The sequence below is a fragment of the Aythya ferina genome (assembly GCF_964211825.1).
Source record: "Aythya ferina genome assembly, chromosome: 2".
NCBI lineage: Eukaryota > Metazoa > Chordata > Aves > Anseriformes > Anatidae > Aythya > Aythya ferina.
This window is the reverse complement of record NC_140297.1, coordinates 96,390,185-96,413,155: the sequence shown is the minus strand read 5'-3', so window position 1 is coordinate 96,413,155 and position 22,971 is coordinate 96,390,185. Positions and strand designations below refer to the sequence as shown.

Sequence of the window (22,971 nt, the reverse complement as noted above, 5' to 3'; positions counted from 1 at the left end):
TGACCAACTTCTTGGGGGTGGTGAAAGACATGCTCAGGGACTGGAGATGACCCTTCTCTCCTTTCTCCACTTGCCTACCCATCACTCTTTCCCTTTATTTAACCCATTTCAGCACCTCATCACCAGGAGATGGGGTCTAAACAAGTTTCAGTTTGCAAAGGTGGTAGCTTAAAATATCTGAAGATAAGGGAGGTCAGTGGCAGCACTGATGTAGTGGTACTGGCACCCCAGGTTGCCCTTGCCAGGTAACAGATAGGGCTGCTTGAAAGGCAGTCCCAGACCTGCAACATCCCTTAGTGAGTGTAGACCAGTGCTAAGTATAGCTATGCACCAGCAGGATCCTGATGGGCTCAAGAGGCAGACTGCTCTTGGAAGAGCACTCGAGAATAATATTCATGTATATTAAAGTAATGGACATAAGTGCCATTCACCATCTCGACAGATGGAAAAGGCAGTCAGTAAATATGAGAACTGAACTCAAATAAAAATCACGATGTTTAAAGCACTGTAATAAACCTGTCAGTCTCCTCGGGCAGTGAGAAGCAAATCCCGATTAAACAAGCCAGTGGCAGCAAGAGTCAGCCCACCAAGGGGCAGACTGGCTCATCCTTCGGGCTGTGATGTGAGCGCATTGCAGAACCCTGCCAACAGCAGCAGGGTGCTGTGGAAGGGAGGGACAGGTCCTCCTAGGCTGCCTTCCAGGAGCTAGGCAAGGCTGAGCAGAAAGAGCCAGAAGCACTAATCCAGTCTCGGGGAGAACAGGCACGGTGTATCAGGATTTGTGATGAACAAGCATGTCTGAAAAGAACAGAGAAGGTTTGATTACAAAACTTCAAGGAAAGGTATACATTTCAAAAGAAAGAGAAAACTGAAAAAGTGTATTTCTTGCTCTTCCCTTACCATCCTTAAAGTTGTTAATTATTTGAAAGAGGCTCTGCAAAATTGCTCATCTTCCATGGATTCAATGGCACTTTTATGATTTTATGGAAAGTGTAGTTGCTGTGACTGTAGAAACTCAGCTGTTTGAGTAAACTTACTCCCCTGACATCTCCCTCTTACTTTCCTTGACCTCTCAGAGCAATGGGTTGTTTTGCTCATTTCCTATTATTCTTGAGCAACTCTAAGCCGCTCACAGCCTCCCACAATTTCTGGCTGAATATAGGTTTCACAATAGAGATGTTCTGGACTTTTTTTTTCTTCCTTTCTTGAATGAGCTTTGATGTATCTGCGTGAGTGTCTCCTGCCATCTGGTACTCTGTATTGAGATCCACGATCCATGCTGCTGGCTCCTCACTCATTTTCTCCTTAGCATGTGTTCTGTGCACCTCTTAAGTTGCATCAGACATCTACAGGAAACACATTTGCCATGGCTCTCATGGATTTTATGTCATTTTATGCTGGCTTGAGGTTTTTCGTGTTGAAAAACAAGCTACAAAAAGTGCTCTTTCCTCCATCTCACTCAATATATTCCCACCCTCCTCATGTGCTGCCAAGCAAAAGAGACTTGTTTAGAAGATAAAACCTGTGCAAAACTGAAAGGAGAGGTTTAATGTTTTCCTTCATGAAACAATTCGTGATCATTCTCACAGATTTCATTCTCTGAAGCAGAGGTCTGTGTATATGACTAGAAGATTGCCTTACCTTCAGTAACTTATGTGAAATGTTCAAATCTTCCTCGTTCTCCTGAACTCACAGTTGCTATGGTGCAAGAGAGAATAGTGTATGCATTTAGTTAGGTTTGGATGTAAATATTTAGAATACGTTTGATGTATGTTATTTTCCCATTTAAAAAAGGTCTGAGTTTCACTTAGAAACACTACAACAATTGTATTACAGGGCAGAAACTCATTTGTCTTTTTTCTTTATATGTGAACCCTTCAACAACTTGAATTTGTATTTTGACTTTTCATTTCACTGTGGTGTTATAATAGGATTTCTCCTTCTCCAAGGAAGACTTATGTATAGACATGTATTACACATAAAGAATGGTTTTGTTGTGGGGGAAGAGGACACTGAACCCAAAAAGCTAGGTTTTCTATATTTTATTCATAAAAACAGATTTGCAACAATTTATTAAAAATTGATCTCATGCAGTATAAGGTTATACAAGAAATTCTTCATTTACATTTTATTCTGGCAGTTCCAGTCTAGTTTAAAGCATTTGTGCACTAACATCATTGGAAAATGCCATTGGGGCACAGCCTCTTCATAAATTTACAGTACATTTTTGCTGCAGTATAAAAGAACAGAAACATTAAATAGCTATATTCACTTGGTTGGTCTTGTTATCCGCAGTAAAGTAAAAAAAAAAAAATAATGTTATGGGAGAAACTACAGTATCATTGAGACAAAGAATGTACTGCATGGTTTAAACCTAATAAACATCACACAGTCAGTATTCACGAAGTTACAGACACACACACACACTCACCTCCAATGGTCCGATACTTCTGATTTTTTTTTCCTGCTAAATTGGAATAATATTTCTACAGAGATCTTTGTGTATACATTATATACAATATTGTAATTTTTCTCTTTTTAAAAATTAACATTCCTTTTAAAATAAACCAGGCCCTGATGATATTAATAAAGCAAGAGAATACTGTCAACACACATTGAGTGACAACGTCAGTGTTTAGTGCTTAAACAGAGTAATGAGTTCTATTTTATCTGTGTTTATACTTACATGTTTTTGTTCTAAAAGCTACAGATATTTCCATAACCTCTCTTACTGTATGTGCCAAGTGAAATATTTTGTGATGCTCCTGATTGTAAGATTCAGATATATATTCATGTTGGTTTTGGCCACTATGAGGTGTGTTTTATTTTTTAATGGAGATTTATGCTAGCTTGTCAAAGCTGCAGTTAAGTTCCTCAGCTAATGAACCTCTTCAGCTGTGCTTCAGTCATTGCTAATTTGTAAACCTTTGTAGAAGCGTCGTTCCCAGGTCTGGGCTGAGGTGCACAGGCATTGGTCAAAGAAGACTGAGAGCCCAGTGGGTGCTTCACGTATTTTTTTTGCCCTGCTTCGAGTAAACAGCCTTGGCAGGGAGATGCCACATTTCCAGTCCCTTGGAAAAAGAAGCTGCATGTGTATCTCACCTGTGCCGGAGGGTTTGGCTCCAGAGCTGGTCCAGATGGTGTGCCACTATCATTCCTCCTAATTACTTCTGCTCAGGGGAGGGAGCTAAAGTGTAAAACCCATTGTTGTTGTTGTTGTTTCACAGTCCTTTTAGGATTAAAATAAAATATTCTGTTGGTAAATTTGATCTGTCCTGTCTATTGTCCGCTACAACTGTCACACACGCAGGTACAAAGCAAACATAGTGTATATTAACATCTATGTTAATATAGTCACAGGCAAAGCCTGCAGCCGCAAAGTGCTGTGCCCTAAGCCCTCCCCCCCGAGTCCGCTAAATTAATTTTATTGTAATTATGTGTGACAAAATTCAAACAAACTATGAAAAACAATCCGCCCTGTGACATTAAGACTTTACTACCCAGCTGTCCCCAGCTTCTTGAGTTATCGGCCCTAGGACTTTTTTCCAGACAGCGTAGTACGTTACGCCTGGTGTTGTTTACTCCGAAATAGATGCCGAAACTTTGCTAAAACAAAGCTGCAGGTGGTCAGGGCTCACTACCACCATCCCTGGAGAAGGGTAAAATGCTCCAACCCCAACCAACAGCTCTCCAGCTGGTAGCAACGCGGAGCTGTAGCTTCAGCCTCTGCTTGGACTTCGCGTACTGCCGCTAGTTAGAGGTGGCCCTGCTCGCAGCGCTGCGGAGTCTCAATGACACCCGAGGAACCATTTCTCACAATCCGCCTTTCCTACTGAACATCATCCCTGAAATGAAAACAAGCAAGACTAACCAGTGCAGAATGTTTCCAGCAATTTAACACAACTCTTGTAAAAATGAGTGTATCTATTTCAATAAATACGTTATAGCTCAACCGCTGTATTTTTCCGTACATGGATACAGTATAGGATTGCATGTTCTCAGCAGCCACGTAAAGCTCAGTGACATTTGAGTTTTTTTTTTTTTTTTTTTTTTTTTTTCCTAGTGTCTTTTTTGCAAGATCCGTATTTCCCAGCCTCCTTGTTGCTCGTAGAAATTTGGGAAGAAATGTTTCCAGTGACTTCTATGTGAAGAAATAAAAACTCCATGAATAAGGCTACAGATCAAGCTCCTTGCGTCCTTCTCCTTTGCCTTCCCACATGAGCTACCCTGGCACTCCTGTGGCGGTGGCCTCAGCAGTAGTTCCTCTGTGGTCAGAGCCAATGTTATGTGTTTGTAGCTGAGTTCTATGTCAGATGTTTAGTCCAGTCATCGAGTACTTAAAAGCAGTTCAGGAAGCACTGATCTCCCTTTCCTACAGCCCAGAAACCATCACTCGAAAGGATGGTGGCACGTGTCTGTGCCGGGGGCTGGCGCTGGGGCTTACGCAGGGACTGGCACAGCTAGCATCGACTCCTCCTATGGACGGCAAGTAGGCGTGATGAAGGATGGGCAGCTGCAAAGACAGCCGACGCTGTATGCTGGGAGGGAGACAGAAAAAGAGAAGCATTAGCCAAGAGGAAAATGTCATATATTACATGCTTGGTATGTCTGCAGGATGCTGTGAGGAGATTTCCAGTGCCTGCTGCTGCGATGGAGAGAGTTAATGCCAAGAGCATCACGCTTGCTGCTGTTGAGCTCTGCCACCTCAGTGTTATGTCCCTTTGGGGAATTTTTCTGACAGGCTAGACATGACAAAAGAATCTAATGGTGCATTCTCAGCATCTCACAACCTTCTGAAATTCCTGGGCACTTTCAGATTAATTGTTAGACTGCTGATACTAGAAAAATGGAAAGCCTTACATTTGCAAGGAGGGCATGTGGACATATAGCAATCCTCCACTCCTTGCAAAGTGATCTACTGCATGCAGAGCAGTGGCTAACTGCGTGGACATTCATGAGGTTGCCGACTCATTTTTAAGCCATGCATCACTTAGCGCAAGGATCTTGGAATTAAAGATGGCATTTTTGCAACTCCAGCTAAGGCGCATACAGGTGCATGGAGGGAGGGAGTTCAGACTGCTGACATTTCCAAGTAGTTCATCTTTGCAGTTTAGGTCTGTGCTTTTAAGGTGCTGACTGCTCTCAGGTTCCCACACTCAGCACTGTGGGACCACAGAGCCGGCACTCAAAAAGCAGTCTGTCCTCCCACCCACACCAAAATTCAGTGTTTAGGAACCCAGCATCCTCCATCCAATTTCCATAGAAGATTGACATCATCATAAAAGCAAGGGTTTTGTTTTGATTGTTTTAAAAGGGATGCTAAGCCATGATCACAGTTAGCCCACCTAACCCCTTTCCATGGAGAGAACAGTGCCACGAGACAGTGCTTTGCTCCCCGCATGCTCTGGGTATACTAGTGCCTTCCACAAAATCCAAATCCAGTTGAGGTTTGTTAGTGCACGAGATGTTTTTGGTGATCAGGATGGTATCCTACTAGGATCGTGCCTGCATTTGGACACATTTGCTCTTGAAACAAGGAGAGATTTTCTTTAAGAGAGGGCACATATTAAAGTGACAGAGCTGAAATGAAGGCCAGGTCTTTAATTACGGGAGAAAAATATCCATACGTGGCATTGTATCAGTTCAACGGAGTTTTCGATTTATATTTCCCTGCCATGTTCACTGTATAGACAGACCCTTATAAAAGCATACGTTTGGAAGTTTCCCTTTTGACTGCCTTTCTGATTCAAACATTTCATTTCTTTTTGCTTTGTGTTAGCAAGTGGAGACAGCTACAAATGCATCCATTGCACTGCTCAGGGACCAAACAGTATAGCTAGCAAATTAAAACAGAAAGAAATGAAATGATATTTCTCTTTAGCTTCTTCACTACAGCACTAAGGCTTGTTATATACAGGGATGGGGTGGAAAAATGGTTGCTGCCTGCCTAGCCAGGAAACTCTTCCTCATTCTTTTTGCCCTACAAACCCTCTCTAAAAGTTTAGAGCAATATTAATCCACAGTATTTATGATCATACTGCTGCCCATGCATCTTTGGGATAAAAGCAAATCCGCTCGTTGTTATTTTGCTACTGTTTCCGACTCTTTTTGGTGGTATCAATGAACTCATTCCTGGTTCCCAAGGAGTGCAGAGGTGGCACGGTTCGCTGCCTCCATGCACTGCATCCTTATTAGCCTGACACTGCAGATTGTAATTCTGCCTCTCTTTGCAGGGTCAGACACAGAACTGCCTGTGCTTATTTTCCCACCGGTGGAAATGCTTACTTTGTTCAACTGTTACAGACTTCTCATTAAAGAGGGCTTTGGAAGCTATTTCAAGAGAATGCAGTTGCATAATCAAGTGAATGGTGTTGTTTTTCTTACCCATTTAAGTGTTAGCCATACCATGGACAAAGCATGTTTATTTGGCTATGCACACGGTGGCTGCGGTGGGTGGCAAATTTTGCTTTAACTGTACTTAAACTTTACTTTCACTTGAAAACTTGGTTCCTGGAATTGAGGGAGAGGAAGATAGCCTGGAGACTAGAACACAATTAAGAGCTTAGGCAAAACTTGTAGGGACGAAAAACAAAATAAAACAATAAAAAAAAAGTAACAGAATCCAAACAAAAGTGCCATTTTCTCCTCAAGCGAAAGTAGATCTTTAACCTTGCTTCACTCTTCATGTTGTTGTTTTTTTGTTCTTCTTCTTTTTTTTTTTTTTTTTTTTTTCTTCCCCTTTTCTCAATATCAGTGCTTCCCCCCCCTCCTCCACCCTGCCACGTTTTGTCAGTGCTTTTCAGGCTGGTGGCAGGCATTTTGTTTCAAGTTGGCCATATGATATAGATATGTCAGAGTGTATGGTCAAGTAGATGGGGGTGGGAATAGTGAGTATTAGTGGCTTTCAAAAACTGCTCTTCCTGGAGGCTGAAAAGAAAGGTGGTGCCACACACAGAGCAGTCACTCATCGGGGCGTATATCCTCAACTCTACAGAAATGTCATTTATTAGGAATAAATAGATTCAAGTAAAAGCTTGACTTCCAGTGCCATTGCACATACGAGCACAATACGATGCAGATGGGAACTGTGTGCATGATGCTGCAAAGAGGGCAGAGGCATTTGAAAAATATTTTGCTTCTGCTATACAAAAACACTGATGAGATCCATTTGGTAAGTGTGGGGAGTGAAACAACTGCGGCTGCAGTCAAACCTCTTAAGATCTGTGGGAGTGTGTAAACTGCGCCTAAGTGCTCAGAGATCATTTCAATCGATTCCTCAGCCCATTAATGTTGATTTTTAGCAGCTGCTGGGAAGCTAGGGAAGTTCTAAAAGGCTACAGTAAAGCAAGATATTGTACTAGCAAGTAAACTAACCATTCTCAATGCACCTTATTTTAACAACAGCCTTGAGTAGGATAGGCAAATATGAAGCACCATCAGTAGAGAAACTTCATAAAGGAGGTATTTCATGCCAAGGCATATGGCTGTACTGCAATAATCCAGTCATAACTGACTTTTTGGATAAGAATTTTCAGTTACTAACATTGACAAAACTTGCCCCAACAGGCTATTTGACTGTCTTTTAAATGCTGATAAAAGCAGAGCTCTAGCTCAAAAAAATGAGATGATATAAACTACATCTTGCAAGCAAGTATGAAACAACCTCTGGCCTGAAAAGTATGGCTGTGCCTGCACTATGCACATAGCTGTATGGTAAGGAATCACAGTCACATTATTCAAATGTAGCACTAGAGATAAGAAAGAAAGAAAAAAAATCCCAAATCAAATGTTTTCTTCACTCTACATGAACCTTTATGCCGATGAGCACGAATGACTAAGAATATGCTTGCAAAGCATAAGGTTTGGCAAGAGATAATCTCTTGTTGAAGAGAGAGAATCATAAAACCCTAGTCCTGAAGACTGCTATGCTTCTTCTCTCTGGAGGATTCATTGGGCCTGGGCTGTGCAGCTCTGGTAGCCAAACTGCACCCTCAGGGTAGACACTGACCCATGGACCTGGCACAAGCACAGTTGTGCAAGGCCTGAATGATGATGTTCTGGTTTAGCAGGACTGTATTAATTGCTTTCCAGAAATGTCAGCGGCTATTCAGATTTGTGCTGACCTGACTCTTAAGGCCTTTAGGAAATCTCAGTCTTCTCATCTGTCAGTGATAGCCCAAATTTTTTTTAATTTTTTTTTTTATGTGTCAGGAGAAGGACTTGAGGATCCTTGTTGCTCCCTTCTAACTTGGATATTTTATGATTCTATGATCTGCATTTTTCTTAGTATCTCTCTTACGTCAAGAGGACCACATGTAGATGAGCGCATTTATCTATTCACACTACATTACGTCTCACAAATGGTGCTGGAAAAAGATGCACATGTAATAGCTATGCATTAAAGCACTCTGCTGACCTCATCAAGTCACAAGAGTTTGCTCAGTGAGGGCCCTGTTTTTGTAAAATAATCAAGAGATTTCAACAAATAAGGGCTTTCTGTGTGTGTGCATGTGCATTAAGGTTAGCTCCTGTGCAGGTTTGTGTTGTGTTGTTGTTGTTGGTTTTTTTTTTTTTTTTCCAGTGAGACCAGAGACAGAGCTCCTTGTATTTTCCTGCACCATGTCATACAAGGCAGTAACTGCTATCTGAAATCAGGTTTGCTGTCACTGATGTAACATGTGACTGAGTCTGGTAATTTATTTAATTTATTCTGTTTAATAAGCTTTTAAGTTGCCCAAGTACCAAACAGGAGTCTGACAGCTATTAGTTCAGATGCTCATAAAGTGGTGCCAATGTAATTAGGCTACCTTAGGGAAATGACTTATTCTAGGGACAAAAAAGCATGATGCTTCCCTTAGCTTTGGACCACAGCAAGCCCTGCTGAGCTGTTAGAGGGTATTATGTGAATTTATTATATAGGTTCCTGGAAAGCAAGGCTGATACCATAAGTTCCTGTCTTCTCCATGAACCTAACCAGTGTTTTGTGCCACCAAGCACAGAATTCTTTGATTCTGTGATCCTCTCCTTGAGGACGCAGTTTTGTTTCTAAGGAAATGTTTTTCTATGTCCCACTCAGCTCCAGCTGCTATGGTAACATTGAGCCCTAAAACTGCTTTTATTTCTCTAGCTTAAGACCAAAATGGAGTAAAATGACTATGCACACCACGAACCCTTCTGGCTTGTGTGTAGAAGGACCTGGGCTGTTGATAATGGTCATAATGTGTGTGTATTCCCATGTACATCCTCATCTCTCCGTTATGTTGGTGGCTGAGCACAACTTGTCCTATAACTTTTTATAGAAACTTTAGACATCACACTATGGGTATTTCTGACAAGACAAAAAAAAAGCATGTTAGTTTGTTTTGGGGCACTTCAGGATCCAGTGGGGCTAATATCCTCTAAATTTGGTGATGATGGTGAGTTATGGGCAGGGAGGCATCATAGGTGCTTCAGGAGTTGCCATTCACATCTCCTCTCACTGATGTTCCAGCTGGCCCTTATGTTTTAAACAGTAGAAAGTGTGTGCACACAAGCACAGGCATACACAAGAGTGCAGAGTGTGTCTTTCTCTACCAGTATATAATGGTGTACTACTTACTGTTCTGGAGAGTTGATGTCTTCTATAGGATCTTTGCTTGTTCTGGAAGGATCTGACGTGCCCCACTGGGCTGGTGGATTTTGATCAAGATGATTTTTCAAAATTGCTTTCTCGCCATCTAGATGGAAAACACAGTAAATTTTATTTTACTGTTATGAAATGATCTTTCTAAAATTCTTTCATTATAAAAGTTTATACAGGTATGCACAGTGCCACAAAATAATCTCTTTCTGCCCATATTGCAATACCAGCTCAGTTTTCCCCAAGAGTCTTTGGTACTCATACACTTTTGGTGACGTGGTCCTTCATGGGAACTACCAGGAAGAAACAGAAAAGAGAAAAAAAAATATTTTGTCTTTTTTTTTGTTTTGTTTTCTTCCTCCCTCTCTCTCTTAAACATCTTCTTTCATGCCTTTATGTGCCCTGTCATACTCCTTTCCCTAGTCTTACACGGTGTTAAAAATATAGTAACTGCATCATCATATTGTCTTGCACTCAAATGTTACTTTTCTACATGAAAAACAAAAAACAACAACAAAAATGACAAACAACTTGTTTAAATATTTTCCCAGAAAAAAAAAAAAAATATGGTCTCATTGATTTATGAAACCTTGGTACTCTTTATCTCACATAAGCAGTTAAGTGCTATCATTCAACCGTCTATCTGCTATGATTTAGCACAGAAATACCATTCGTATCAGATGCACTGGCCCACAGGTTGTCTACAGAAAGGGCAGCTAATGATTTCATAAAGCTTTCTCCTGCAGTTCTCTCTTCTGTGTAATGATAACATATTTTCTCTGCAGGTAGCATCACTTAATTCCCACAGGAGATGCAGGAGTCAGGGGCTAGCTGTGCTGAGGTCTGTGGCGTGCATCAGTCCCTCTGCAAAAATCAGAATGCAGCCATTTAAAGAAGGCTGTCTTAACTGGAGATCCTTTCTGTTCCTGCCTGCTTTTCCAAAGTTTCCTGCTGTGTTAAGCCAAGCAAAGTCACATGGAAAACATCTGAGTAATGAGGACAGTGCAGAGTTTTCATAAATAATTACAGAGCAGCTCCAAATCCATCACAGGCAGTTGTTTGCTACGCACACAGAAACAGTGACTGCTGCAGGCGCTAAGGCAACATGGAGGAGGACTCAAAGGTAGAAGCTGGAAAAGGATCTTGCAGGATTTGAATGCAAAAAGGGGCAGGAGTGAGAAAAGCAGGAGAATATCTGAGAGAAATGAAAATAGCCTGAAAAATCCAGCACGTATTGAAGGCTTAGGCTGCTTTTCTCTACCACTAACAGCTGGAAACCCCAGAGAACATTCAGGTCCCAGCATGCTGGGAATATCCATGCTATCAATGAACATGGTAAAGTGCTCCTATATGTATGTCTACATATAGGCATTGTGGCCATACCTAGCCCTAATTTGTAAGATTCACTTTCCTCTGTGCAAGTCTAACAAGCAAGTTGGAAATAATTGCTACAGCCTAGAAGAGAAAGAAAGATTATTCACTGAAGTTGCATGGAAGACAAGGGGCTGGGTGAGAAAGGACACAACCAGAACACACGAAGATGCTTCTGTTGAGGCAACACAATGTCAGTAAAAGAGAGATAAGGGATCCAGCTGTAGGAAGAGAAAAGTGCTTTAAAGGAAGGGGACATGACAGGATTCAGTGATGGCTTAGATGTGAAGCAAGGACAGCAAGGAGTCAAATCTGACAGTGGCTAAGATAAGGAGCAGTGAAACCCATCATCTCAGGGCAGCCTGAAGTTTGCTGGTGTGGCACTTGCTGTCACAAGAGTTCAGTTTTTATTTTCCATATATCACATTTCTATGTATATCAAGCTTGACATTTGCATAAGAGCCTTGTGATGTCTATAAACAGACACATAGAAAAAAAAAACTCTTTTTATTTCCATGATTAAAAACAATGTCAATGCTGAGCTGATCTAAGCTGACAATGAAAAATGCTGACTTTATGACACAGACCAAAGTTAAAATTCATTTCATCTTTGTAATTAGGGATAGAAAAGGCCTATTATTTAACTGCTCTAGGGCCCCAAATCCTTTGGCAAAGATAAGCAATTTGCAAAACCACTGAAGATACAATTCTACACCAAATGACTGGAATATGCAACTGCCAGACTTTGGGAGGTCATGATTTCAGAGAATAATCTGTGCTGTACACCCTGAAGGGATTTCTTGTGCTTTTAGTTGTGCTGGGGGGAGGGAGGAGAGGAAGGAGGTGGTCCCTGTCAAAAAGGTGGGGGATCTAGTTTAAAGTAGAGCAGAAATCATATATTCTGTGCCTACTCATTCCTTAACACCAACTGCCCATATATCACTCTGGGTGTTATTCTTAATAGACCCTCTTCCACCACTCTTTCAGATGACTCTCTCTTAATACACTGCATGTATTTCTGTATACAAGGTGACTGAACACAAGTTTTAATATCCCAGGTTAAAAAAGTGCAGACAGAAGCCACATAGGACTGCCACGACATCGAGACATTTTTTTCCTGTTGTATCTCTCTCTCTCTTAAAAAAATAGAAAACAGTTGGGTAATTCTTATTTGTTGCCTAAGGCTTTAAAATTTTTAGTTTTTAGATTTTTAGATTTTAGTTTTTAGATTTTTAGTCTGCAGCTATGGAAACTAGAATCCCTTTCCCTTCCCTTCCCTTCCCTTCCCTTCCCTTCCCTTCCCTTCCCTTCCCTTCCCTTCCCTTCCCTTCCCTTCCCTTCCCTATAACGAAGATCAAGATTCTCACTTAGTCATACACTTTCAAGAGCTGGAGCTTAAAGAAGAAACACTATCACCATATGCACTTAAACAACTTAAGGATGAAGGAAATTGATTTTGTACAGATGAACAACTGAAAGAAAATGAATTAAAGGTAACGGTAAACTTTTGGCTTTCCTGATTTCTCTGGTTTAGGACTGCCTTTAGTATTTCACTATCTTTTCTTCCTCTGTCCATTAAGCATGCCACTTGAAAAATGTCCTTCATTCTCAGAGTACTGTCTGCCACTGCAGATGCTACTGAATAAGTTGCACTGGGATGATCTGACTGCCTTCAAAATTGAATTTACATTAGCCAGAAGCAGTTTCTAAGTAATTTTCACCTTCTTAGACCTCAAACAGGAACTCAGAAGTCTGAATAAGTGATGCCTGAGCACTTTCCATTCAGAAAACCACAGAGAAAAAAAGACAAATATATCTCAAGTGCCTCGCACAGCACTCTCTGATTGGTTCATTAGAAAACAAAAGCAGCTACCCGGTTGTCAGTGAGAGCCAGGAGGGGTTAGCTCAGGACCTTTGCCCACCTGCAGCAGAGAAATGACTTCCAATTACAGAGCTCTAAGCTGCAGGAGGACATCCCATTGCTGCTGTGAAGAGGCTCAGTGAGGAGGTCACTGCTGCCAGCTGCTTGCCTTTCTCTCTGCCAGAGGTGACTCCCTCCTCAGACCTCCCATATCTGTAATCACTTCACATCCTGTCTCCCTCAAAATTACCTGGGTAGGCTTAAACAATTCATGCATTTTAGCAAACATTGTTCAGCTGCGGGCAGAAAGTACAGCATGACTTCCACTGCTGCATTTTTTTTCCAGGATGCTAGAAACTGCATCTCTTTACCTAGAAGTTTGTTTTGTTGGCACTTACACACTGTGGTTTTATTGAGTACCTTCATCATTACGCTTTAGTGGCAATATTCCTCCACTTGCTTACAACTTGGTGTCAGGACTGCTGTTCACCCCACGTTTTTCAATTCCACTGTTGTCTTCTCGTTGTTAGAAAACATATTTTATGCTCCACGAAGAAGTAAATGTGGTTTAATAATGAATTACAAGAACTGGCAGAGATACTCTAGTCAATTTACTGAAGAGCTCTGAAAAGGTAAGGGTAGATCTTAAAAATCTACTGCTATTTTCCACGCTTCTGTTGTTGGGACTGTGAAACAAGACTAGTCACTTTTGGCTTTGTATGTGAGCAGGGTGTAAAGAAAATAAAGCCAAAAAGCAAATTAAAATGATCACATCATCTGCTGGTTATACATGAAAAAGTTCTCCTCACAGTACCAGGAAGTCTAAGTCATGACTTCTCATAGTTACGTTTGGAGAGGAAGACTTTTTATTTATTTATTTATTTATTTATTTTTTAAAAAAAAAGCCAGTGAAATTCTCTTTTGATTTATACTACTGTGAATCAGAAGAAAGTCCCTTTACTACAGATTGATTTCCATGCAAGCAAAAGCAAGAACTGAATCTCTAGCAGATTGGTCTCTCTGTAGAAATAGAAACAAGCTTCAGTTTCAAGATTGGAATATGTTTGCTAGGCTTCACAGAAACTACTATCTCTCTCTCTTTATCAGGATATAATGAACTATATCTTTTCTTTAAACCAACATTCCTTAAAGCCTTGCGCACCTCTTTTTGAAAACCTTTCCTTTGAATCTGTGGTTTTAATCTCAAGCTTAATGCTTGAATAAAACCAACTTCATAGAAGTAATGTTTTCCCCTCTTGCAGATGAACTCTGTTTTGCTTTGCATTTACTTGCAACATGCCTTTGAAACCTGTTTTTTTTTTTTTTTTCTTTTTCTTTTTTTTCTTTGTGCTGCTTTTACATAGGGAAAAACTAACACCAGGAAACATTGGAGTGGGGTGACAACTGACAGAATGTGGGCATATCTGACATGCAAATGAATGCTCCCAGTCCATTTACAGCAATGAGTAAAGACTGTTTTCTGGCTCAAAACAGAAAAGACTTTCCGAGCAAGCTGGGGTGCCTGCAGAGAGAGAACTTGCTAATGTGACTAGGAAAAAGGGATTGCTTATAAGTGGGGACTATTGATTCTGTTGCTGTCGTTCATTATTTTTTTTCTAATACGCTACTCTGAAATGTATGGGCAAAGGTAGCAATAAATGAAGATATTACTGTATGTTTTTTTCTCAGCTTGGCTTTAGGTGAAACTCTCACTATCTATCAATCATTCATGTAGAAATAATTTCATTGAAAAATGTCAAATAGAAGTCAAATAGAATAAGACTGTAGGATTCTAAGCATAACAAAATTAGCCAATCCAAAATAAATAAATAAATAAATAAATAAATAAATCCCACAGTGTATTACTGATGCATTTTTCTTGCAGAACCAAGTTCAGTCCTGATATGCATGCTCTTTTCATTTCCCTATAGCTGTCAGAGAACAGCTTGTCCCTTGAAGAATAGAAAGGGAGAAAAGTTCAGGACCTGATGAAAAGGGGTAATAAAAGCTAAAAAGAAAATTTTTATAGCAGTTTCTTCCATTATTTTATTGACAATGCCTGCTATAAATGTTGTGGAAAAGTTAATCTTAAAACTGCATGATGGAGCTTTCTGTTATTGCATGTGTGGGCTCCTCTGGAATTACGGTGGTGGCTGATACCCTGTGCTGCAGCTCCTGCAGGGACAACCCCAGGTGACACAGCCCAGCTTGCTCTGCCTCTGAAGTGGCTCCAGGTATAAATCCAAATAACACCAAGAGTGTTCTAGTTTATGGCAGCTTCTAGGGATGTGTAGTAAAAGCCTCAGTAACTTTTATCTCTGCAGTAACTTGTGTGGTAGAAATAAATTCTGCCTTCACAAGGTCTTCCCTTCTTCTGACTCACTGGTGGCAGGGGTGCAGTGGGCCCTTTTGGGAAGCTCTGGCTGGTGCCAATGCTGGGCTATTTCTTTGCTGGAACCATGCGGCACAACCTCGCTCTTAACATAGCACCACAGCTATAAGCAGAAGTCTCCTTTTTCCAAACATCAGCCTGGAAAACTCACCCTCAACTCCAAGCCTCAAGCTAGGCTCTTTGCTGAGTGTCACCACCAGTTACAAGAAGTGCCCAAGCTAAAAAAAGTACTCACCTACAGCCACGTCCCTGCTTTACACCCAGGCTGCGATGCAGCTCTGTTGCTCAGGCAAGGTGATCAGATACAGCAAAGAGCAAGCTGGGAGAGAAGCTCATGTTGTGAGAGCTAAGGTAGCTAGCAGATGCCATGATTCAAAATGATCTGAGGAAGGTATTAAGTAAAGTTAAGGGGATGCTTTATATGTACATTTTATACCCAACTGGGGAAGCCGTCTGAGGTCCCAGAGCCACAGTCCGTGGAGCACATGGAGAATTGCCTGACCACACAAAGCTAGCTAGCAGTGCTGAAAAAAACTGTCTTTATATATATATAAATTAAACCATAAACTACAAACCACGTTTTCCTTGTTGCTTTTATTGCATGGCCAATTGCTGTAGATGTCTCAGGGACAGTACAGGTTTGTGAACAAGAGATGAGTATCTTGGATAATATCTCTCCTTAAATGAGACCTACTGAATTAAAAATGTGCTATAAAGAAGGAGTCACCATGCCAGCAAAGAGTGGACTGTGCTAGGAACTGTCCCTGTTAATAACTAACCATGAACTCCCAAAGCTATGGCTTTGCCCAAGATCAGGCAGTTATAGGAGTGCTCAGCTGTGTCTGCCTTTTCCGTCTAAATAGGTTTTAGACACCTAAATTTAATGTTTGGCTCCTAAATCCATGTTTGAGGTAAATGGCAGGGGTGGGGAGGGATGGGAAGAATCAGATAACATCTTTTGGCACTCAGCTATAGGCTGGGAGTTTTGACTCTGAACAATTTTTACAGATCATAAATCTACTGAAGTGTGCTATGACATTAAAGTTTCATTAGGCCTTGTTTGAGATGCATTGCATAAATCCCATGTTATTATCTGTCCTCTGAAGTGCAGAGCTCTGGAGTTGTGCAAGCAATAGCAACAGGGACACAGTACATCACGTGCACTACATCATCTATGTGAACTCTTGCAGAACAGCATGATGTTTTGCAAAGAATATTGACACAGGATTCAGCCATGTCCACAAGAGCAGTGGCAAATGATCAGCTATGATTTTTAGCTCCAAGTCAGCTGTTTATTTTAGCATTTCTCTTCACTGTATTACTCCCTCTCTCTCAGCTCACATTTTTTACAAGGTCCAAGCTAGACAAAAGCCTTGTCATTAACTGAAAAGCATCATTGGACTGGCTTTCCCAGTTGCAGGGTGGAGATGATACGCACGGCCACTTCTAGGTCACGCTGATAAAATATTTACATCTTCTGAAGCTTGGCTGAAGTACCATCAGGGATGCATTATTTCAAGGTTCTGTACTTTAATTTACAGAAAACAATATGAAATAAATAGCTACAGAAAGCATAGCTATGTCAGTCAGAGTTAGCTTTTCTGTAGCTATAAGGGCCAGAATTTTTTTAAGTACCATTTAAGTGATGTCTGTTTGTATCTGCACAGAAGCAGCAGTGACTCAGCAGCATGAATTCTCCAAAGTCTTATTATTTTTATTGGAACGGCAAATTTAAATTAAGTACATAGGTTGACTATTGGAATGTGATGCAGTGAGAGAAATACAGATGAGATTCAGACATCAAGCTAAGGGGAGGGAAAAAGAGAGAACAAGGAGCAGAAGACAGAAATGGAGGGCCAAAAAAAGGCTGTCGAGGGTGGTTTAACGTGGTGTCTCAAAGCCTGGAGGTATGAATACCTGATGTCAGTTGAGATAGGATCAGGATACTCTGTCATACCCATATTTGGGGCCTTTGTCTTCAAGTGTGGGACCAAACTTTGAACACCTGCTGGAAATCGAGATCCAGGTCCTCCTCACTCCCAGGTCAATGCTCTAACCTATTTAATATAAATATGGCCAGGAAAAAACACCCTCACTTCTCTTCTCTTCCTTTAGCTTTAGGTGATTGGTCTATTCAGAAAACTGTGTCCAGCATCAGCAGTATGCAGAATATTTATCCTGTATGTTTAAATAGTACATAATTCAAAGCTTCTCAGTACATTAAGGCTCAGTGCATAAAGATGGTTTTAAATATGTACCCAGCAGCAGAAATGTAGAAGTTAAGGTACTGTACTGGGCTAAACTTGGGAATGCAGAGAATCTTGGATGCTGGTGTTTAAAGCAGCAGTAAAGCATCGATGTCTTCTGTAGATATAGCTACAAGTAAGTGAAGAAAGGTTGTATTTTCTCCTTGATTTCTTTGCCAGCATCCTACTGCTAATGGAGTGCAACCTGCTGTGGGAAGCATCCAGTCCTAAATTTATACCCAACGTATCTCTTGAGAATCATTTTTGTTTCTCATAGCCAAACTCAGATGGCCATTTGGCACAATGTAATGTATCTTTTTCTGCTTGAAATATTATTCATGATTTATCATTTTTCCTGGAGCATCTGACATGAGTGGAACATTCTATGTGTTCCTTTCAAACACTTGGTAAAACTGCCTCATCCCACTCACTGATGTTAGTTCTTGTTGCTGATCTCAGCCCAATAATCACACGCCTCCAGCAGCTATTTACGTTTTCCTTTTCCTCCTTTCCCCCCTTCTGTTTTTTAATTTTAAAAAGGACACTGGGAATGCTATGGAGCTCTTCCTCTCTTTTTTTGCCAAAAGTTACACAACCAAGTGTTTACGCAGGCTAAAACAAAGAACCCCATGAGAAAGTAACCTTATCCAACCAAAATTACAATAATTACAATATGCTTCAAAAGCATATATGAACCATTGCTATTATTTAAAATAATTCTTCAACAATTATATTTTTTACTCTGCCACACACAGCAATAGGAAACCTGAGCCTAGCATTGTAACAAACATGCAACTCTACAACTTCCCAATACATGGCAATTAATTTTCTTTTGTTTTTTACTTAAGGTAATAATATTCAGCTGTATGAAGTCACTGGCCAAAATTCACAAAGTAGATCTATTCTAGAGTCAGAAATGTAAGCTGGGTGTCCTGGCTTCCACTTGACTGCACTATGCACTAGATTTTATTGTTTCCCCAAAGTGAAATTCTTTTGTATATATTTCTTTGGAGAGCTGTGCAAGAAACATGGTAGGAACGACTTAGGAATATTACAGTAGTCATGAAATCCTATTTTATCCATTCCTAGGGAAGAATTTTCATATGTAATTGCCTTCAATTCTACATTTAGAGTCCAAATCAGCACTGAAATATTTACATGTTTCTCTTCTATGTGCTTGATAGCAGTGTCCAAAAGTAGGATTTGAGTATCCTATTCAGATGAGCACATATTAAACTGGGCTTCCTACTGTTGAAGGCTGGCACAATTAACTCTCACAACTGAAGCATTCTATGACTTCTCTCCCTCCATACAGTACAGAAAACTTGGCTTCTGAACATAAATTTATTTTTAAAAGTTTCCTACTTTACCATGTCTATTACACACATAAGGCTTACAGTAAAAGAAGAGATGTACAGAGAAATAACTACTTAGTGGGTACTGTATAAACTTATTATGTGACTTGCCATGCTTTCCATAATGCAACCAACACATGTAAAGCTCTATCTTACCAAGATCCGAGTGCTCTGGAACTAGACCAATAGGACTTGTGTTCAAAACCTTGGTGGGTTATACTGCTTATAGATTTCACTAACTCTCACCTTTGCTGTCTGTGAAGTTCCGTATACTGAGAATGTCATTAAGATCCTGATAGTGGTTCTGCTTAATGTATGTTGTTTTCTCAGGAGTGTCCTGAAGCTGCATTGTGACCTCTTCTAGGTCTTTGTCCAGCTGCAAAACAGAAAGGGTATGAATTGCTAAAAGCTCAAGGATCATTGCTTCAGGTACCTGCACTACCTGCATAGCTTTCTATAAGAAGACCAGGAGGCATGTGGTCATGCAATGGCCACACAGCACCAAATATAGTGTTCTTATGGCACTACTACAATGCCACTAAAAATCATGCTACAGGCAGCAAACTGCATTCAACTGTGATATAGCATATAGAAGAATAAGCTTCAGTAGTTGAGGGTTGAAGTAAGTCCAGATGCACTGCTGAATAAGAAAGAAATGGGCATAAGAATGCCCAGTCTGAAAACCTTTCAACTAATTATTATTTATGCAGACCAATATGCTCCAAGTGTCCATGACGATGAAACTTCATTTTGAACCCACAGGGTCTGGGTATTTAATTTAATTTGTTGAAGCAAAGTCTAAAAAGCATATCAGGGCCCTGTGTGCACTAACACAGCAAAACTGCCCAGACTAGCCTTACCTGTGTCATTGTCATGAGCCTTGCAAGTCACAGACTGAGATCTTGTGAGTTAGGAGGCTTCATAGGAAAAATACTTCAGAAACGAAAATAGTGAATAGCCAGCAGAGCCTTTGTCAAAAATTGCAAGGCTGTCATATGAAAAGCACCCAGCCAAGCTGAAGAGACTACATTTCTTTAAAAAGGCAGGGATAACTTTTGCTTTTGAAGTCATCGGTTGTCTGAGTAAACACCTTTCTGTTACATAGGCAATTGTCATTAGTTAAGATCTAGACAAAGAAGTAATGGTTTAAATAAAAAACCTTTTCTTCAAGGCATAAGAATAGTTCACAATATAGGCAAGAAAATAACAATTTTTATAAGATTATGGATATTTTGTCTCACAAAATGGGCAGTCTTCAGAGTTGATTTGCCATTTTTTGAAGTCTCCTGAGCAAGGATGGACATAATGGAAAATACCTATGTTATAGCTCAGATAGGATTCATGTATTTTATGTGCTTAGTCCTCCTCAGTACAGACTGAAAAAACTTCATGGCCTTTGTTCCATAAAAGGTCAGCTTACACAATCATAAAGGTCCTTTCTACTTTATGAAATATGTAATGCTGTTTCATAGGCAGATGGAAGACCTGTCTAGCAAATTTTTGAGTGAATTCTCAGAGAGGTCAAGAAATAACAGCAACAGCAGTCTCTGAACTCAACCACAAACAGAAACAAAGACATCTCTTAACTGCCCTTGGGGTTGCAGGTCTCTGTTTCACTTGCATGGAAAACTTGCCCTTCTACAGCTATTGCTGTATGGTACTCAGCATGGCCATATGAAGCAGCAGGGTGATTTGCCTGATACAAAGCAATAGAGGAAGTTTCACTTTAATTTGCTAAGGCACAATCTAAATTCATCACATCTGCTAAGTATTCACTGTATTAATTAGCTATTCATATAAATCATCTGTTTCCTATTATTTCAATATTTTGCTAAGGGCCAATGCCAATTTTTTCCTCTAAAAAGTAGTCAACAGTTAAGCAGACTACAGAATTGCATACAAAACTGAAAAGAAATTGCTTAGGCAGTATGGATAAAATAAACAATACCTCTGTAATTTTCATTCTCAAGCGATGGTTCTCTGACTGCAGTCCTTCTAGCCGAGATGTGCTGGCCTGATTGACGCTGGTGACTGATGTTGATGTTTTTGAGTCTTCTTTCTTTTGATTTTGAGTGAACTGAAATCTTCTGTTCTGTGTGGCTGCATCTGGATTTGTTCTCAGTGTGATGAGCTGAAAGGTTTAAAAGCCTTAAGAAATCCTGTAGATAGTTTTATTTTTACAGCTCTTTCTTTTGTATCCCCAAATATTCAAAGGTAAACCAACTGTTCCTTTCTGACTTTCAAGTACAAAATTCTGGAAAGGGAGCTCTGCTTGCCATATATAGTACTTAAGGCAATTTTTGAATAACTTTATAGAATAGTTTGGATCAAAATGATCTTGCAAAGGGAACTGTTCCAAAAATTAGGAAAAACAATTTAAAATATATTAAACTGGATTTTAATTACATTAAATATATATTTTAATATTTCATCAAACATCTGTTTCTCTTTCATCAACATCTTTATACTTTCAAAGGATATCTTATTTCTTCAAGGAAAAAAAAAGCAACCCACCAAGCCCTTCACTCCCCAAACACAATGTCACATGAAATTTCTTCTTTCCTACTGTTACAAGTAACACTCAAGTAGAGAAAGGCATGAAGTAGGAGTATTAACAGAAAGAACCCTTGGGAGGTTGCACTCTGGAGATAACAGAAACTTAATTAGGTTTTAGGGACCCAAAATAAAACAAATCTGTTCAAATGTACTGAATAAGCCACTTTAAAAAAATAAATAAAATAAAAAAAATAAAAGGTTAAACTTACTTATATTTGTTTAAATTAAATATGTTTAAGATTTAACACCCAGTGACAATGTGAAAATATCGCCTTGACATGAGGAGAGAAAGTTACTAGCTGTTTGGCAAGGAGGGAGAGATTCTTGGAGTACTCTGGAGAGCACAGAATTTGCAATTACTTGTCAAGCGTCATACATATATATTTGTATACAGACGCAGCTGAAGGAGCTCCCTGTCCTGAGAACATAGCTCTGGTATCATAAATCCAAAGCTGTTAAATTTTCCAGAAAGATGGAAGGGAGGAGTTATTTTGCAAGCAAAGTGCCATCAGATTTTGTGGTGTAGCTGTATTTTGTAATTGGTTCACCTTGATCTTCTCTAAGCACGGCTGTTCTGCAGCGGTGGTGGCATGAGGTAAAGACCTACCTTCTGATAGAGAGAGACATGACTGACCAGGCACCAAAGCTCTTCTTCCCTGACATGGATTTACAGACAAATTTGCAGATTGGAATGGTGAACTGTGTTTGAAGACAATAAATTGCATTTCTTTAGGTGATAAAGGGTATGGAGAAGGCTCAGGTACTCAGTACCTGCTTCACCTCAGCCTGTGCCAGTAATACTTGCTTTCAGGAATCCCAAACAGCTGAGATCCCCCTGCCAACTGAACATAAATCCATTCATCCTGACAAGGTGCATTCCCAAGGACTGGCAGTGCTGATGTCGCTGTGAGGCCACTCTCAATTATCTTTGGAAGGTGATGCTGACCAGGAGAGGTTCCTGAGCAGTGGGAGAAAGGAAATATCCCACCTCTGTTCAAGAAAGATGAGAAGGAAGATTTGGGGAACTACTGGCCAGTCACCTCTACCTCAGTCCATGGAAGGTGGTGTATCACGTCATCCTGGGATCCTTTTCCAAACGTATTAAGAACAAGAAGGTGATTGGAAGCAGTTATCATTAATTTATGAACGGGAAATCCTGCCTGATCAACCCAATAGCTTTATTTTGTGAGATGACAGGGCTGGTAGATGAGGGGAGAGAGATTTTTCTTGATGTATGCAGGAGTTTCCAAGTCAACTCCCATAACATCCTCACAGACAAACTGTTGAAGTAGGGACTAGGCAGGTGGACTGTGAGGTGGATTGAAAACTTAACCTTCCAGGCTCAAAGGATCGTGAAAGCCAGTCACTATTGTTGTACCTCACGGGTTCATACTAGGATGCCTACCACTTAGCATATTATTAATGACCTAGAAGATGGGACAGAGCACACCCTAAGAAACTTTGCAGATGATCAGGAGCAAAGGAAGAGCTGATACTGCAAATGGTTGCACTGTTATTCAGTGGTACGTCAAGAGGCTGGAGAACAGGGCTGACAGGGATCTCCTGAAGCT

The 22,971-nt window shown here is 40.3% G+C and overlaps 1 protein-coding gene across 4 annotated transcripts in view; it reads right to left on the bottom strand.

Moving 5' to 3' along the window:
- Positions 1-2,027: 2,027 nt before the first annotated feature.
- GABBR2 (gamma-aminobutyric acid type B receptor subunit 2) overlaps positions 2,028-22,971 on the bottom strand; it is a 500,245-nt gene continuing 479,301 nt past the window's right edge. For all 4 annotated transcript variants that reach the window (XM_084508376.1, XM_084508377.1, XM_084508378.1 and 1 more), the window contains 4 exons: positions 20,793-20,975; positions 19,091-19,220; positions 9,599-9,716; positions 2,028-4,538 (listed from right to left, as the gene is read on the bottom strand). In XM_084508376.1, the coding sequence (XP_084364502.1) occupies positions 4,373-4,538; positions 9,599-9,716; positions 19,091-19,220; positions 20,793-20,975 (597 nt within the window). In that variant the 3' untranslated portion in view covers positions 2,028-4,372. The remainder of the gene's footprint in view (positions 4,539-9,598; positions 9,717-19,090; positions 19,221-20,792; positions 20,976-22,971) is intronic.